Source organism: Uloborus diversus, chromosome 8 (genome assembly GCF_026930045.1).
Source record: "Uloborus diversus isolate 005 chromosome 8, Udiv.v.3.1, whole genome shotgun sequence".
NCBI lineage: Eukaryota > Metazoa > Arthropoda > Arachnida > Araneae > Uloboridae > Uloborus > Uloborus diversus.
The window spans coordinates 67049248-67068374 of NC_072738.1; the positions used below are offsets into that span (position 1 = coordinate 67049248).

Consider the following 19127-nt stretch of genomic DNA (forward strand, 5'->3'; position numbering starts at 1 on the left):
ATGAAGACAATGAATTAGTTTTAAAATTTTAGTGAAATAAGGTGCAAGGATTAGAAATTTTGGGGGAAAATACCTTGTGATTATTACGTTTAATTCTAAATCATCAATGTTTGTGATATGAATACAGTAGGAAAAAATTAATTTAATGTTTTAAGCAAAATGCATGCAGTCAGATTGAATATTTCATGGTTACAAAGTTGAGCTACTCTTCAGATATTTTTAAAAAGAAAAAATTCTCATCCAGAATAAAGTGGATTTGAACAGTACATCTAAAACTCAACAATTCCTCATGTCTTACAAAGAAACACAATGTAACAAGACTAACTGTTTTGTAAATTTTTAAATTTCACACCAAACCTCCAAATATCTCATTATTTGAATCACAGGAGCAGAGGTGGAAATGACAATCATTTGAAGCAGCAGTGGTTGATATCTATATCATCAATTTGAAACAAAGACAGTTTTCAACAATAAATAAAAAAAAAATTTAAAAAAAAGAAAACTTCTTTCATTGGCTTTATAAGACTTATTTCACTGGAAGTCATTTATGATCAATTACAAGAATAAATTGGGCCCATATAACACAACTCACAGAAAATGTAATACATTAAAATAAATTAAGAAAATAAGAGCAAAAGGTATTAACCAAATTATTTTTCTGTTTTTGTTTTTCAGTTAAGAAGGGAGAAAAAAAGGTCAGAATTTAAAAAACAAAGCAGGATTTTTGTAAATTCAGAATCAAGAAGAAACTTTTCAAGAAGAAAAAGTTACAACTGTGTGCTTTCTTCACCTAGCAATAACTACAAACAAAACAAAACAAAAAAAAAAGTTTCTCAGTAATTGTGCAAACATGAGACTCACCAACGTCTTCAAAAAAAACTATGCTCAACAAGAAGTGAAGTGAAATCAAATGAGTTTGACAAAGTTCATGACCAGATGGAAAATGAGAATTTTCTTATGACTTTCACGGACTATCATCATTATAACCAGATGCGAGTTTGTTTTCAAATGGCACTAGTCTGAGTTTATGAAATGAATATCAACAAGGTGAGTGAGGTTCGAGTTTTCAAGCCAAAAGGAACTCCTGAGTTTTTCAGTCACCATAAGTAGATCCTACTTATCTGGTGCGATGAGTGCTTTCTTCTTCGGGGATTTCTTTTTGGCCTTTTCTAATTGGCTTGCCAGAAGTTCTTCAATTTTCTTCTGTACTTCATTTAGTTCAACCTGCAAAACATTTTATTCTTTTAAAAGGGATAAAAGGAAGGATAAAGTTTAAGGATTTAACCAATGCAAAACTTACAAAAAAATGTTATAAATTTGCTCAGAGCTCTCAAGAGATTTAGAGTTAATCCTTAGGGAAAAAGGAACTTAAATTTTAAAAAAAAAAAAAGAACAGAACCATAAAGGGACCATAATCTTATCTTTTAAATTTTAAAAGGGATGCACTGATTAAAACAGCAATAACAAGCAATCTGCCACTTTGACGATTATCCACAATCGGCCAATTTCAGCCAACTAATCGGCTAAGAAATTATTTTTATTTTCAGATTACTTTTTCTTAGAACAAGTAACTATGCTGTATAAATTTCAGCCCATAATTTAGCTCAAAATTTATTTTTTAAATTACTTTTCTTCAGAACATGAAACCAGTGAATGAATTTATGCGATATGACTTGCTCCTAACCGTAGTTAATAGTAAGCTAATAGCTTGGAACTGTAGCTGTCCGTACCCTCATTTGATTCAAAACTTACAAATTATCATGTTTGAAAAACATACATATTTTTTATTAGAAAAAATACAAATAGAAAAAATGTTTTTAAAAAATCTATTTTTACATATTTGGCAAAACTTTAGGGACCTGGAGGGGGCATCAATATATTTTAATAACTAAAACAATTTTTAACATTCATTAGATGTCAATACGCAACTTTTCCCACCACAGGTGATTAAAAAAATTATACATAAGATTTTTTTTTTTTAAATTTATTAAAAACTGCCAATTTTTACATATTTGGCAAAATTTCAAGGGGCTGGGAGGGGGGGATCTAAATATATTTTGATTTCCAAAAAAAAATTTTACATGAGTATTTGATGTTAATACACAACTTTTCCCACCACAGGAGTTTTTAATTTTGAAAAAAAAAAAGTTAAAATTGACCCACCCTAACATACATGTAACATATTCAATGCATACACATTCAATACCATTGCAGAAAAAAATCTTCTATTTTCCTCTCAACTGAAGATTTTTCTGCCACTGCATATTTCTGAGATAAAGATTTTGCCGATTTGTATTTAATCTATTACACTGTTTTTCTTTTTCTTTTTTTCAATTTATCAAATAAAAGTGAAAGCAAAGCACGTGATATTTAGCTAACGTTAAAAAAACTTTAGGCTTCTCTCCAGGGGTTTATTCAATTTCTTGCTTTAAAATGATTAAAATTATTTTATAACATATATTAACAATAAGAAAATGGGGGGGAGGACAGAATAAAAAATGATAGAATCAACAAACAATAAAAATAAATAAAAGCATTTAAGTCTTAGTATGTTTCAGAAACATTTATATTTATGGTTTAGTATAAATAAAATCAAGATAAAATGCAGAGTTAGGGGCAGGTAGTGCCCAACATTTTTTTACCTGAAGGCTACACCTCATGAACCTCACAGGCCACAACACACACACACAAGCAAAATTTGAATATACTTACATATTTTCAGACAACATGGGAAAATGCAAAAGAGGAAAGACAATTTTAAACTAAGAATCACTGCTATCATTACTACATGATTATATGAATGATACCAAGTTCCCATCTGTGTTTAGGAACCCATTTCCAGTAGCATACCTAGGGGTTGGCAGGAGTAGCTCTCTTCGGGGCGCGACCGCAAGAAGGGTGGCAATTTGCCAAGAATATTTCAAAAAAGTATTAAAATTTTTATGTATAGTACGTTCATGATTTTTTGTAGAAAAAATGGTTAGAACTTGAAAGAAAACATAAACCCAAATGCTCGAAAAAAAAGCTTTGCATGTATAGTGCATTTTTTGGGTCTGCTTAAAACTTCTAAACAGCAGTGGGGGATCTGAAAGGGGTGAGGGAGGGTTTTCCTGGCTTGGTTAATTCTCTTTTTCGGGAAGGAGGCAGCATTTTAACTCTCCATGGGGAAGGAAATATTTCGAAACATTTATCAAATAAAAAACAATATATTATCTACTAAAAATTAAAAACAGGAGAAAAGTCCTCCTTCAAATATTACCAAAGAATGTCTATAACCCCGTTTTTAAAGCAACAAATTCAAAGTTTTCAGAGTGAGCGGCTTCCTCTCTGTCGTTAACATTGAAGATCGTCTAACATTTTGGCTTCAATTTCAAAAAATTTCCGAGGGGGAGCAACCAAAAATTCCCCCCCCCCCCCCAGCATAATCAAAGGTCAACTAAAATAACATTTTCGGGGCTTTAATTTTGAAAAGCTTAAAAAAAAGGGCCTCAAAATCTCCTCTGCATAAAATTGTCTAAAATTTGCTTTTTTCAAACTATAATTTCAAAAAATTTCCAGGAGAGAACCCTCTGTAGCCTCCTCTTCTTAAAATAGTCAAAGATAATCTACTATTGAGTTTAAATTTTCGATCATTTACGGGGTGAGACTAGAATCTCTACATCCCCAATCTCTCACATTACTAAAGATTGTCTAAAACTGTGTTTTTGAAACAATTAGTCAGATATTTTTCAGGGGAGAAATCCCTGATCCCCCTATTTCTGAGTAAATATTTCATTAATATAATTTGGTTCATATTGCTAGTACTTAGATCTATATATAGACCTAATAATGATTTCCTTCTTCCTCCAAAACCAGAAGCTCAAAACACTTTCTTAGTTTCTGCACTTATGCATGCGTTTGAAAAAATTGAAGGGCAGCCGAGTTCCTCCCCCCCCCTATGTACACGCACTCACCAACCTTTTGCCCTCTCAACAGCTTTGTCTGAAACGGAGCCTCAAGTAAAGTTTAACTTTTTATACTTGTTTTAATTTTTGACATTATAATGGAGAATCTTTGAAATGTATTTTACATTTAGTTTTTCCTTTATTTAATTAAATGTGTAAATTATGTTTATTTTGCACATATTATACAAATGTTTCCAAACAAAAATATAAAAATTTATTCCCTTTCGGGGGAAAAAAAAAAAAACATTGTTACGAATAGAACTGAAAAATGCATGCAATCTTTGTTTCAAAAACGAACACTATTAATGTTTCATAATGAACTGCTAATGATATTGATTTTATCGAATTTCTATGAAATGGTGTGTGGGGGGAGGGGCACCCCTAAAGTTTGCCAGAGACGCAGGATCCTATAGGTATGATACTGCCCATTTTTGTCAATTTTGCTTCAAATTCGCAACAATAAATCATTCATAATATCCAGGGCTGGATTTAGACTTAACTGGGGACCCTAAGTTTTTTCATGTATGGGGCCCCTTTTATAATCCAAATCACTTCTCCGTTAGTGGTGAATGAGGGCATTTTCAAGTGTGTTTTTCCCTCAGTATGTTTGTCATTTTTCTGTGATACAATAATCGATGCTTTACTTTTTTTTTTTTTGGCTTGTTTTTTGATGTGTTGCCAAATGTACATTTTGGGTTAACCTTAATAGGGGAATGCCATCAAAAGCGTAATGCATGGCTCACCTTTACGTGGGGTATTAGATATCCTCAACTTTAGGGGGTTTAGGGAGTCCATGAAATTCACTCAAATCTTGTAACAATTACTTGAATCTTTGAAAAAAATCAGGATTTTGCAAGAAGAAATAATTTGAAGTATCAGGGAACACCATCAGTCTTTTGTGAAGAATGAATTCAATTCATTAAAATTTATTCTAAACTAGAAAGTTACAGCTTGATTCTACTTCGTGCACACTAAAAATTGCTTGTTTAAGAAGAGGTTGAATGAGAGGAGGAAGAAATGAGAGGTTGAAAATATAGAAGTGAAAAATAAAGTTCCATTTCTTTAAAATTTCTTAAATTCTTAAATTATGCCCCCCCCCCTTTTGAGTCCCACAAATTTTGATTAGGGAGTTACAACTTCATTGAAAACTTTAAAACCTCTAAGAACCACACATTTCATCTATTTTGAACTTTTTTGTTTAAGACAATCTAAAATAACATGGCAACAGTTTTTCTTTTCCTTTCCAAAAAACTTTACCTCACTATATGTATACATGAGCTTGCAGGATTTGAGATTCTTCTTTGGAATACTTTCTAAAGCATGTGGAAGACAATAGATGCTTTCATCTTGAGGATATAAAACCTATAAGGGAGTGGGAAAATATATAAATACATACATAATCTAGCAATTTCGTACACTAAAAAGTTGAATTGATTATTTCAGAAATGGCGTAAGTCCAATGGATTTCTATAGGACTCATGTCTCTTCTCAGAAAATCAATTCTAAGTATAAGTTATATCAGTAGTTGACCCATGTTTTATTTTTAGAGCCACATTTAATAAAAAGAATAATACATTTTTGTTTTTGTTTCTTTGTGAGAAAATTTCTCATCATTTCATTTTTACCTGTGACAATTTCATTCTGAAATCCCTCTGGCCCAAATTACTTTGCTATAACCCCGACTTGGATTTTTTTTTCTTTTATAAATATTTTGTTTTTAGGTGGGTTGATTGAGCATAAAAGTTATGAAAGAGCTGATTCTACAAATGATATTTCATAAAACGATTTTTTTTTTTTTTTTTTTTGAGATATATTAGTTTTGTGAAGAGGCCATTTCAAAGACACAGAATTTTGTGAATGGGGTGCAAAATGGATCCAATTTTTATCTGGATTGGCCTCTCTGGACTGGAACTGTGCTACTGTGTGATTCATATATGTATTACACTCACATACAAGTTAAGCAATATTTAGTACAAAAAACAAGGTTGAAAGTAGGTTAGGTTACTTAATTAGTTAACTTAAAGCACAGAAAAATAATTGCCAATAACACTTTAAAAAAAACATTCAAAGAAACCTGGACCTTTTCCCCAATTTTAATTTAGCTCTTAAAATAAACAATCTACTAATTAAAATCTGACTGTATCTATTTATCTATCAATGCTTGTATGTATATCAGTGAAAATTGGATTGAGTATAGGTGTAAGAAAAAATGTGAGCTAAAATAAATTATGAAAGAATGTTTTAGCCACTGACTTGCAAAACTTAAAGCATTGCTGCAGATTAATTACTTTAGATGTACTTCTATTAAAATGATAAATAAAAGGATAGCCTTTCAAAGATTTTAGAAATAAAAACAAAAAATGATATTAACTGACTTAAAAAACCAAAAGTGGCCTATCTGTATCAGACTCACCATAGAGAGATAGCAGTGTGTTCGACAGATCTCGCACTCATTCTCCCCATCATCCTCAGGGCCCCTGGATTTTTTTTTCTTGTCCCTGGATTCAATCGGAAGTTTTTCACTCTGTTTTACCCCTGCCTCATTCAGCTGGAATCGCAAGTTTATCTCCTTCTCCCTAAAAATACAACATGAAAAAATAAGAGGCATTGCAGGGGTCTGGCCAGAGGATATTTGGGTCCGTTAACGGACCCTTCACAAAAATCCGATCAACCAAAACGGACCTTTCACAAAATCCCGATCAAACAAAACGGACCTTTCACAAAATCCCGATCAAACAAAACGGACTTTTCACAAAATCCCGATCAAACAAAACCGACCCTTCACAAAATTCTGATAAACAAGATCGGATCTTTCACAAATTGTTTATTGAAAGAACAAATCTGAAAGCAAAATAACGCATATTTCTGTATATAAACCGATATTTTTTGGATTTTTTTAAATGTCAAATTAGAGGGATCAGCTTATAAAAAATCGGCTAATTTTGAAAAAAAAAAAAAGAAAATCGGCACTCTTGCGATGTTCCTGCAAGCAATAATTGCTACTGCCAAATAAATATAATGGTTGTTTGTTTTATCTCACCTAATTAGCAGCGGTGTTGCTGTAAACTTATCTGAAAAGGCATTGGTAAGCACTTTTCTCCGCTCATGATTTAATAAACAATAATAATATATATCTGCGAAATAAACTTAGAACTGCAAAGTGATAGTAAGGGTGGGGGGGAAATATGATCGCTTCAGATAGGGTTACCAACTTTAAAATTATCACCACTTAGCATCTGGCATTGAACCTTTATAATGACTTGATTAGAAAATATTCTCATCATTTTACCAGATGGTCAATATTTGCGTTTTTACGGTGCGGTGTGATGCGATGTTTAACTGTTATTTTGGGAGAAAATTGTATGGGTTTTGATTTTTCGATACTAACAAGGATGATTAAACTCTTTTAATTACCGTTTTTTTTCTTTAGATGTCTACATTTTGAAAAATGCAATCTTTTAACATCCGATATGAGAATCATATTTTGTTCTTTTTTCAAGCTAATTTCGCTTTATTAGGATGCAAATAAATGAAAAGTCTCTTTATTTCTGTTAGAACTCTCATTTCAAGTTTTTAAAGCAAAATTCCATTTTCTGTTATGAGTCAAAAATTAAAATGCTGAATAGATGGGTTTATTTTATTTATTTATTTTTTTGCATCAACTGTGTCCACAGATATAAATGAAATATTTATCATAGGACTCTAAAATGCAATTTTAAAATAATTTTATCAAAAATATTTCTTTTACAAGCCGTTGTTATACTTTTGATGCCTTCACTTTGAGAATTGCGATCTCGTTGCATCCGCTATGGGAATCCGATTTTTCGAATTTTTGATGATATTTACGCTTTGTTAAGAGGTAAACAATTAAAACATCTTTTTATTTTTGTTAAAATCACGGAATTTATAAGTTTTAAACGAAATTCTGTGCTTTTTAAGAGTGTCTTGGGTCAAAAAGTTAAATGCTGAACCCCCTATTCTGAATTTTATTTTATTTATTTATTTTTTTGCTACAATTATTTTAAATACTGTACAGAAATATTTCTAGTATAATATATTTCTGTACAGTATTTAAAGTAATTGTAACAAAAAAATGGTAGATAAATATTGATACTTGAGAGAGCGATGCCCCCCCCCCCCCCGGCCAAATATCAAAAAAACACTCCAGAATGATTTTCTCGAAATAGAAGAGGAAAACACTTAACTTTAAGTTTAATTGATGCAGTTTGTGCCATCTCTAAATTCCAAAATTTCGTTTTAACAAAAAACAATTTTTTTTTTGCGCAATTTTTTGATTTTTCACAAAATTAATTCATTTTTCACAAAATTATTTGATTTTTCACAAAAAACGGACCCTGTGAAAAATCCTGGACAGACCCCTGCATTGTTCATCATTACTATTGTTACCAGCAGTGATTTTCCCATCAATTTTTCTGACTCCCAGTAATCCATTATGCACAATACTTGTATGCAATCATATACATAATTAAATATGTCTAAAAAATGTTTGAGAATATATGAGGTATAGGGAGTATACCCAATGGGCACATACATCCATGGTTACCAGGAATTTAGTCGACACTTGAGTTGAAACCCAGACAAGCCAACATTGAGGTGACATCCACAAATGATGCTACTTACTGAGGGAGGTTCGGGAAATCGTAACAGTTTGCAACAAAGTTGCGGGAGGGCAGGGGTGGATCTAGAGGAGGCCATGGCTTCTCCCAAAACCTTGTGAGTGTAGCAATTTTTTAAAGAAAATAATAAAAGAAGAAAATGTATGAGAAAATAACAAAATTTAACACATGAGCTTTACTTTAAAAGAAATTTAAAATATAATTGGGAGAGAAATTACATCCCTCTCCTTGAAACTATTTTATTTCTCAAAATTTTGCTCTATTGTTTACATTATGACTTAACGCCAACTTTTAGACACTTTGACAATTTATAAATGCTGCTGCCCTCTGAGTACACCTATTGTTCACAAACCCAAAGAGAGCCTAAATTTCAGTTTTATGGCAATGTTTCCAGAGGAGAGCCCCTTATTCCCATGCTCCTGCACAAATGCCACAAAAGGTAACTAAAAAATTTGAGTTTTTGATTAACCTTGTCTTAAATTTTAAATATTTACCCTATTTTTGTTGTTAATTTTTAATTCAAATTTGGTATAAAAACTTGAAGATGGCACGGGTGGTGGTTTTTCAGAAAAATCAATGATCCAGCACTGTTTGAGGTGACCATTAGGACAAACATCCATAGAAAGTTTTAAAATTTTTCAAATGGTCCCTCTGAAAATGCTCGGCTGGATTTGTCACTGAGGGAAGGCATAACAAATGTGACATCACATGTTACAGTTAAAATAGAAGCACTTAAAAGCGGCATTTAATTGTTCCTCAAGTTTTTTTTTTTTTTTTTTTGCATCTTATATTTATTTTTAATAGACAGAAATGATATTTTCTTCAGATGATGTTGTTTTGTATTATCTTTTTCATCAGAGCAAGACTAGACTTCTATTTCATAAAAAATCAGTACTTACATAATTATTAATATTATCATACAACTAAAACCCATAGTTCAAAAATAAAATTTTAAATATCTATAAAACAGTGTTTTGTTCCTCAACTGCAAGTAATATATGTAGCATGAAATGTGACATTTTGTGACAAAAGGGTAGGAGGGGTCAAATTTGTTGAAACAAAGTGTGACACCATTTATGGACAACCCTATATTTGGCTTAATTGGTTGAGCCTCAAGTGACCATGTGTATTGCAGCTTAAGAGCAGAAGAAATGCTATTTAAATCACAAACATCCATGACCCAATAGCGATTTTATCTCCGGCTTACAGCTCAAAAGCCTTCAGCTCCATCAGCTATGCCACTCACATTTTTACTTACAAGAGAACTCACAGAATAACATATTAGACTAATAAAATGTTAAATGACTACAGTCATTACACTATTTTCGATGAAGTCATGTTACCTAAACATTTCTTGTCATTTCATCTCATTGTTAACCCAAAGACAAAATAATGTGTTTAAATGTTTTTTTCCTCCATACTTTTAGATTATAAATTTGTTACAAAGATGTCATTCTATCAAAATTATGTAGCAATGACAGTAAAAATAAATATTATTACACAGTAAAGCATTTTTTAAAATTACAATGACTCTAAGGATTTTTTAAGGTTCTTGCACAGCTAATTTAAAGGCCTACCTGATAGCTTTCACCATTGGCAGAATCTTCTGTAAGGCATCTGGCTGAGACCGGGGATCATTGCCAATACTGAAGAGCAGGCGCTCCAAAGAAAACGCAGAGGGCTCACAACTGCTACGGATATCCTGTTTCAGAAAAAAGTAAAGCATTGCTTAATAACTTTGCAGACAGTAATGAAAAATCTTAGTTTCTTTTTTGCTAGTTAAGTCAAATTGTCTACATTCATACATACACCTCTTTACATTCTTATAGTACTTGATTTAGAAAAGGTTAACAAAGGACATTACACATTTAAGAAAACTATTGTATTGAATAAAGAATATTATGGGTATTATTTATGACTAAAAAGAAGTATACCATCCTCTACTTTTATACACATTACTTTTGCTCAATTCATTTTTTTTTTTAAAATTAGCTAATATAAAATTATTCAATAACAATCAAGACAATAAATCAGTAGAATTTCAGGTTACAAATAGTTTTTTGTTTAATTATAGTTCTATCAAAATTTGTTTTCAAGAACAATAAGTGGATAACTCAGCAGAACTAAAAAAATTCCCTAAATCAAAGAAAATGAAATTAATATAGGCCTATTGATTGAAATTATTTTTATTTGTAAGAGAATGTTATATTTGGTAAATTGTATAGGTTTAGGACTGTACAACAGAGAAAATATTGCATAATTTGTGGTCAAAATTGTACAATCAGCAAGTTTGAACTTCCAAAATCAAAGAGCTTTTTTCAGCCACATACAAAAATGAAAGATTCATAATTTTAACACAATACATTAAAATTAAAAAAAAAGAAAAACTATGTGAGATAGCATTTTACTTGAGTAAATTTGTAAATCCGTACTAACTTAAGCCACACGGTCACTTCTTTGCAGGAGAGAACAAAAACGTTTGTCACAAAGGTTTAGGACTCAATCTCTAATAATACTGGTAAATTATATAAAGGATTTTTTTTTCATACAATTACTTTGTTATGGCAGAATGGGATTTCTACATATCATGCAGTAATAAAATGAAAATCGCCATTTCTGGACTAAGTTAGTCGGACTCAGCGGCACAGAAATATTGTCCTTAGATATGCTGTACTATACAATGATGAAAACATCTGCGTTTAAATTATTAGCATTCATGATGATGAAAATTACTTTGTTTAAATCAAGAACAATTGATAACTCTTGATTTTTTTTTCCTATTTTAGTAACTCAACCAATAAACTTTTACAAAAGATTGTAAGTAAGTTTTGTGTAAAATAATTCTTTTTGATTAATTTTTAATGTCATAAAATAGTCACGAAATCAATGAGTCATTGATGAACACAATTTTACAAGTAATATTCAAAAAATAAAGGCATATTGGCAAGTTTTAGTTAAATTAGCCTGGTACACAACATATATGTGATGTCCACATTTAAAGAAAAGGTATCTTCGAAAACTTGCACTTTTTTTTTTTTTAATATGCATTACTAAAAGTTAAGAAGTTTAATGTTTGGTCTCAACCAAATTATTTCTCGGACTCTCACCTGGAAAGCTTTGGGAGCCAGATCCAACCAGGATGAGGGAGCAAAGTAAACGGATTCTGACACACAGTACCCAGAGCAGATGGTCGAGGTGAAGGATTCTGGGAAAATGACCACAAATTGGCCGCTGTCTTGAATAGCTCGACTTAAAGAAACTCCATTCTTAACCAACAGATCAGGAGGAACCTATGACACAAAAACATCACATAGATCCTTTGAAGTAACTGCATGCAACAACAATAATTTTAAGGGGAGAAATCATCAACGCTTCCTAAAGTGTTAAGGTTTGAATACAAAGACAGATTCATTTTTATGACCATGAAAATATTGACAGTCAGTTAAAAATATACCTAGATTCTGTACAACATTATGCACCATATAATAATATTAGTTTTCATTACGTTTGGTAATAAACTGAACATAGAAATTCCTGCATTGCCCAGCATTGCACGTTTTACCTCAAAAATGGAAGTTGTGTCAAGTCACGCATGCTCAGCAATCAGGCAAAAAAAGTAAAATTTCCTATCAATGTGTAGAAAAGAGCAATTTTCTGACTCAAAATTTAAATTTAGACCTCTTTGGATCTTTGGATCATCTTTATATATTAACCAGCATCAGGTGTGACCTTTCCACAATGATATGCCTATTAGAATAATGCATGTTAGTTAGAGGAATTTGCATGTATTAATAAATTATGTAATGAATTTTTCATCAAAATATTTAAATACTAAGGCTGAAAGTAATTCTAAAACTAGTGCTAAAAAAGCAGTAAAAACCAATCAAATATGACTTTTTTTCGATAAGATACCCGTAAATTCATGATTTTCTATAAAATTGGATTTTTTTTTTCCCATGAAAGGTAGCCTATGTTTTATTCTGCACCCCTTAGAATGTGTACACAAAACTTCATGATGATTAGTAGAATAGTTAAGGCATGGAAGAATTACAAATAAACAAACATACAAACAAAATCACTTTCGCATTTATAATATTAGTAAGGATATCATTTTGTCAATGCATTTTAGAATTAAACAGAACATATAGTCGCCTCAGAGCAATGGTAAAATATCTTAGTGTTATTACTGGGATTAGATCTCTTACTGTTGCTCTGAGGCAACAATATAAAGTCTTAAATTATTACTAAGTAACTACTTTAAGAGCAAAAAACAAAAATAATAAATACCATGGCAGTGTCTGATGGGAGCCATATGGGGTTATTGGTGCAACACTCAGGCATTATCTTTTTCATCCCTTCTCTGAATTTTTCACAACCTTCTCCAGGAATGCCATACCTATCAAGGAATGAGATACATTCATTAGAAATTTCATGAAAAATAAAGTTAATAAAGCAGACTCAAAACAAATGCATTTTTAGAGATAAATTAAGAAAAATATTTGATCTTGGAAGGCTTTTTATGTAAAAATAATGGATGTACAAAATGTTATTTATTAGGAATGTACAGATAAGCAAATTGACAAATTAGATTAATCAGCAAAAAAAATCTCCCAATTCATTTGCAGACGATCAATGGTTTTTATTTCAATACTACACAATTTCTCCACCATCATTTTTTTTTTCTTATGCTTTTGTTTACTATTTTCACTTTTTAGAATTAGTTCAGAAATTGTTTGTCTCTATTAGAAATCATGATTTATTTTTCTTCATTACCATTATTATGAGTCAGTTTTTTTATAAGAATCGGGCAGAAATAGGGTGTTCGGATATACACCATTTTTTGATTTTGCTCAAATTTTTATGGTGGACTCTTTTAAAGATTTTAGGAGACACATATTTTTTCTTTTCCTCCAAAAAAATTTTTGGGGCCCCGTAAAAATTCGTGAAGTGGAGCACGATGTAGAGGTTTTTCCAAATCAGCGTTTTTTAAAATGTGATTATTTCTGTGTACTAAGCATCAGCCAAAAAAAAAAAAAAAAATCTTGTGTTCACAATGTGAATTTAATACCTAAATTAAAATATATCGTAAATTTTGTGACTGACCTTCAGTGCAGCCTTTCAGGAGTCGCCAAACTTAGTCGAAAAAAATGAAAGAGTTCAATGTTTGAGGCTCTCTGGTTCCCTGAATTTAGGCTCAACCATGGATTTTGTATGTAATTTGTGTAAGAAGATATATAAATTTTTCAATATCCTCATTAGTTGCATGGCTCATCCTCTGTGGAGCCAAAAAATGGCAGTTTTTGTACCCAAAAATGCTAAAAATTGCAGTTTTTATAAGCCTTTATCACAGTGCACCGATGATCAGTGTAGAGCTGGATGTCTGCATTTCAAACTAGAGTATGTGTACTTTCACAAACAAGTGACAGAACTATGGGCAAATTATTTTCAAGAACACGATGCATATTTTAAAACAGTAAAATGAACTATTTAGTTTTCATTTCAGTTAACATATATCCAGGTTTTAAATTTCCTCCAGGGACTTCCAGATACTATTTAAAAAACTAGTATGATCAAAAACTTACCATATAAAGAGTTATAAACTTGCAAATAGACTGATTATGCTTACTAGCAAACTTTATAATATGATAACTAGAAGAAAAGTGAAAGAAAAACATCAAAATATGATAAAAAATGTACTTTTTAGGGGACTGTATCTCAGTGCACTGAGGGTTAATATAGAACTTGATACATACATTTCAAACTAGAGTGTATGTCTTGTCACAAACAAGTGACATAACTATGGGCAGTGGTTCTGCAGGATAATAAAATGCACTCAAAGATGAGGAAATTACAAAAGAGTTAACGATGCATACAGTTAGTTGTACTCAAGCTACGATGATTTGTCTTGCATTTTTTTACTGTCCCACTAGTCAGTTAGGCAACTATACCCTTGTTTTATAATGTCATAGCATTGCTTTTGTCATAAGTAATAAAATATGACTTAGTAATTGTTTCCTATCATGGTAGTTTAGTGCAGAGAAAATAATTTTTGTCTCTATAATGTACAGCCTAAACAAATGTCAACGAACTATGATGACGTACAAATGAAAAAAGCTAACTTAATTAAAATAATTAAAAATATATCTAAAACACCTCTGAAAAAGTATTACAAATTACTTACGTTTATACCACAATAGTAACCATTTTTTTTCCACTTTGCTTCCAGTTATCTAAGTATACAGAATGCAAGTAAGGGTAATCAGTCTATTTGCAAGTCTGTGACTCTTTTATGGTAAGTTTTTGATTATACTAGTTTTTTAAATAGTATCTGGAAGTCCCTGGAGGTAAGTTAAACCCGGATATGTTGATGAAAACTAAATAATCCATTTTACTGTTTTGAAATATGTACTGTGTTCTTGAAAAAATTTTGGCCATAGTTCTGTCAATTGATTGTGAAAATACACATACTCTAGTTTGAAATGCAGGCAGTAAGTTCTATACTGACCATTGGTGAACTGAGATACAGGTCCGGTAAAAGTGCACTTTTTTCATATTTTGATGACAAAACTGCTTTTTTTTTTCTTTTGCAGCAGATAGCATTAATCATGCATTTAATGAGTCAATTTAATAATTTAGTACCTGGACGACCGAGCCTCGCTCGGATTCAAAAGAATTATTTCTTGTCCATTCGTGTTTTTCTAAAGTTCGATACTTTTTCAAATATGCTTGAAAAGCATCACGTTAACGAAATATTAAGGTTCTCGTTGCTTCCGAGAAACGAGAGATATACATGTAAACACTTCATCAGCATTATAATCCTTTCAGCTATAAGAAGCCTACTACAGAATATTGGCCACCTCTCCTCCGCAGTCATCCACCTAGGGAAGCTCTGAGCTGGTTGCGTATAAATATTTAACGCGCGGTATTGCCAAAAAAGTAGTTTCTAAGACCAAACATGGAGACAATAAATATGAAAAAAATGATTGAAAATGCTCTGCTAACTTCTTATAACACTAAAGTACCAAACAAAGAACACTCTGAATGCAATTAAATCAACATTTTACTTTAAACTATCTGTTAGGGGAGGCTGGGGTAATAAGAGACAAATGGGATAGTAACAAACAAAAATAAAATAAAATGTATACTAATATTCCAAAAAACTTGAAACAACTATCTCATATTAACTGCATTAAATGGACTCCTCTTGATTTTTTAGGCGATTATTTAACTTAAATATTTTGGTTTAAAACATGTTCAAAAATTTCAATAAATTCTTGTCTCTAATAACCTAATGTGGGGTAATAAGAGATTAAGGGTGCCACTCTTTAAATATAGCAAGGTAAAATCCTGTGGAGTAATGAGAGACATCTGCAAGCAATTCTGAATCCACCAATATTTTTAAATTTTTGATATTTTCATCCGTTAAAAAAAAAAAAAAAATCTCAAAAATTAATGTTTACAAATGTGTTTGTGAAATTCATTTCTTATGGTTCTAGGTCCTAAATAACATAATATTAGACTCAATGATAGTTCTAATTAATGAACATAACCTTAGGGATTGATCAAAAGCATCAATCTAATTCAAAGTGGCCAGAAAATATTTAAAAACTTCTCTAAAGTATAGTCGAAAACATTTTTAAAAACGTGCCTTTAAAGTATGTGTTATTAGAGGGTTTTTTCTAGTCTCTAAGTACAAATGAACTTGGGCTATTTATTATCCAATGAAGTAGTAGTGATTTATTAGTAACTTACAGACACTCTATGCATTAAACCATACATTTATAACATTTAAATATGGTCTACTCTGATGAGTATAGCTGATTTTAGATTTAGGCTATGTTGAAAAAAAAAACTATTCTATGAACTTGCGAAACTTAAGACTAACCATCAAACTCATTGTATTTTACCTAAAACAAATTTGTTAGTATGGGGTAATAAGAGACACTCGTCTTTTATTACCACTTCAAAAAATAAAAATGGGGCAATAAGCGATTGGTCCACAACCTGTAAATAAAGGAGACTTTCAAGATTTCAAAAAATAGTACTGGTTAGAAGTTTACACATTAATAACTTCTCCCAAACACTTCACCTACAAAACATCGCGAACTTTTAAGGTAAAATCGACGTGAAGGTTTTTTTCAACGCATGAAAAAAAAATCAAAACATGTTATAAACTTTTAAATAAGTGTATTGTAGTAAAGTATACATATGGTTCTTTGTGTTACATATTTTTAAAGTTGTCTAAGAACATTTTTTTTGTGTGTGATTTTTGACTGCGTCTCTTATTACCTCTGTCTCTTATTACCCCGGGCTCCCCTACATTTTGTTTCCACTGTACAATTTTCCTGTCATTAATTAAAAGACTTTGAACTTGGAACCAATTTTACTGTGGGTAAATAGGTCTTTAACCCAAAACTTCCTTCCATACTATGCCGTGATTCACGATTTTATCCCAATCGAGATTTTCATTTGGAATAAGTACTTTTGGTGTAGTTGGTCACTTTACGCCAGAAAATGCTACATACATAAATGCTACTATCCATAAAAACTAATGATCCACTAGTCACTCCAACAAATTATAACAACAAAATATAAACAGTCTCTAGACATATGTTTTTTTTTTTTGAAATAAAATTTAGATGCGTGATTTAAAAAAAACATATAAAACTATTTGAAGTGTAAAAAAGAATATAAGTAAATAAAATAAGACGGTCAAGCAATAGTTTTGCTTTAAAAAAAAATGCCTAAAATGCCTTGGCTAAAAACAAATTCAAAAGCTCTATGTAAGTCGATGGACTTACATAGAGCTTTTGAATTTGTTTTTAGCCAAGTGTGATTGAAATGAGTCAAAGTGGCTTATATCAGCCAAGCCTAGCAACCCTAAGCAAGTTTAAAATTTTAAAACGAGAAGAGACAAATTTTCATTGTTTTGGTTGCAAATCGTCTGCCTTATGTGTCAATCCAAAATTTTTTTCAAGGCTTAACTCAATTAGACTTTGTATTCAAAAACTTTTTTTGTAAAAAATCGTTTTTACAGAAAAAACACTGATGTGGATGAACTTAGAATGCTAAACTACAATTAAATCCAAAATTTCATCCAAATCGTTAGAGCCGTTTTCGAGATACGAAATATAAATATACATACCCACAAGAATTGCTCGTTTAAAGATATAAGATATGTATCACTACACAAATTGCACTCAAAAACTATGGTTGAACCTCAGTGCATGGAACCAAGATGCCTCAAACATGACACATTTTCACTTTCTTTGGCACAATTTAGCCACCCCTGCCAGGTTCCACTGAAGGTCAGCCGTAAAATTTACGATATATGTCAGTTGAGGTACTAAATATCATGTTGTAATCACAAAGATTACTTTTGCTGATGCTCAATACGCAGAGATAATTGAATATTAAAAAATGTCGATTTGGGAAAAACCCGAAGTTGGACCAACTTTCGGAATATTTGTGGGTCACAAAAAATTTTTTTGGAAGAAAAGAAAAAATATGTTTCTTCTAAAACCATTCAAAGAAACCACTGTAAAATTTTTAGCGAAATCAAAAATGGCATGTATCTGACCTGCCTGACTCTTATAAAAACTGTCCCATTCCTTTTTCAGTTTCAAAATTTTACTTAATTTTTTTTTACTGATTTGCTTATTGTAGTAAAATTACGAGTTTCTGAATAGACATGAAAATTCAAATATTTAGCAGTCCTTGATATGAAGAGACTTACAATTTAATAATGAAGTAACCATGGTGTAATCATGATATAATGAAAAATGAATATCCAACATTTTCAATTCCATTTATTTATTATCAAATTAAAATGTTTATAACTGATTTTGCACTTGCTTCTCAAATGCTTAAGAAATAATTTTGTCTTTTTGCTAAATTATTACTTTTTGAGAACCTTCTCATGTCTTCTGGAACAATTCTAGGTTTGAGGAAATTTTAACCAGATGAATATCAGAATAGCAATGAAACGGCAACAAACATAACTGATAAATGTACCACAAGATGTCATTACAAATGCGAGGTCCTCTGTGAAGTCTAAATGTGATTTTTTCATATGTCTAATAGCCAAAATCATTGAACGAGTAATGCTCTTACGTCACCAACAATGAAACTCGCACCATAACATGCGTGACGGCATTATTTCATTGTTAAAGCACCAAAAATTCAGTAAGTTATTTATCATTCCATATTATTTTTTGGCAATGTTTGACATGCAGGGAAATGCTTAATAACTGAAATTACATTATGACTGATGTTTTTTGTATGTAAAAATGAAATATAAAATATAAAAAAATTTATTTACTTTCTTACGTTAATAATGTAGTATGGAATTTGGCTTCCCTACTTAAAAGCATGACACCTATATAGCTTTAATTACGTACTCATCCTAAGATAATATGCAAAAATTTTGTCACTTGACTAAGACAGTCAAACAATATTTTGAGAATAAAACAACTAGGAGTCAAACTTGGATAATTCGAAGTTTTTTGTTGGTCCCTTGAAACTTGTATGCAGTTAATGCTACAAA

The 19127-nt window shown here is 31.1% G+C and overlaps 1 protein-coding gene across 1 annotated transcript in view; it reads right to left on the reverse strand.

Moving 5' to 3' along the window:
• Positions 1-1113: 1113 nt before the first annotated feature.
• LOC129228404 (uncharacterized) overlaps positions 1114-19127 on the reverse strand; it is a 61348-nt gene continuing 43334 nt past the window's right edge. The window contains exons 14-19 of the mRNA XM_054863083.1: positions 12869-12977; positions 11689-11871; positions 10159-10283; positions 6358-6520; positions 5202-5306; positions 1114-1224 (exon numbers count right to left, since the gene is read on the reverse strand). Of these exons, the coding sequence (XP_054719058.1) occupies positions 1114-1224; positions 5202-5306; positions 6358-6520; positions 10159-10283; positions 11689-11871; positions 12869-12977 (796 nt within the window). The remainder of the gene's footprint in view (positions 1225-5201; positions 5307-6357; positions 6521-10158; positions 10284-11688; positions 11872-12868; positions 12978-19127) is intronic.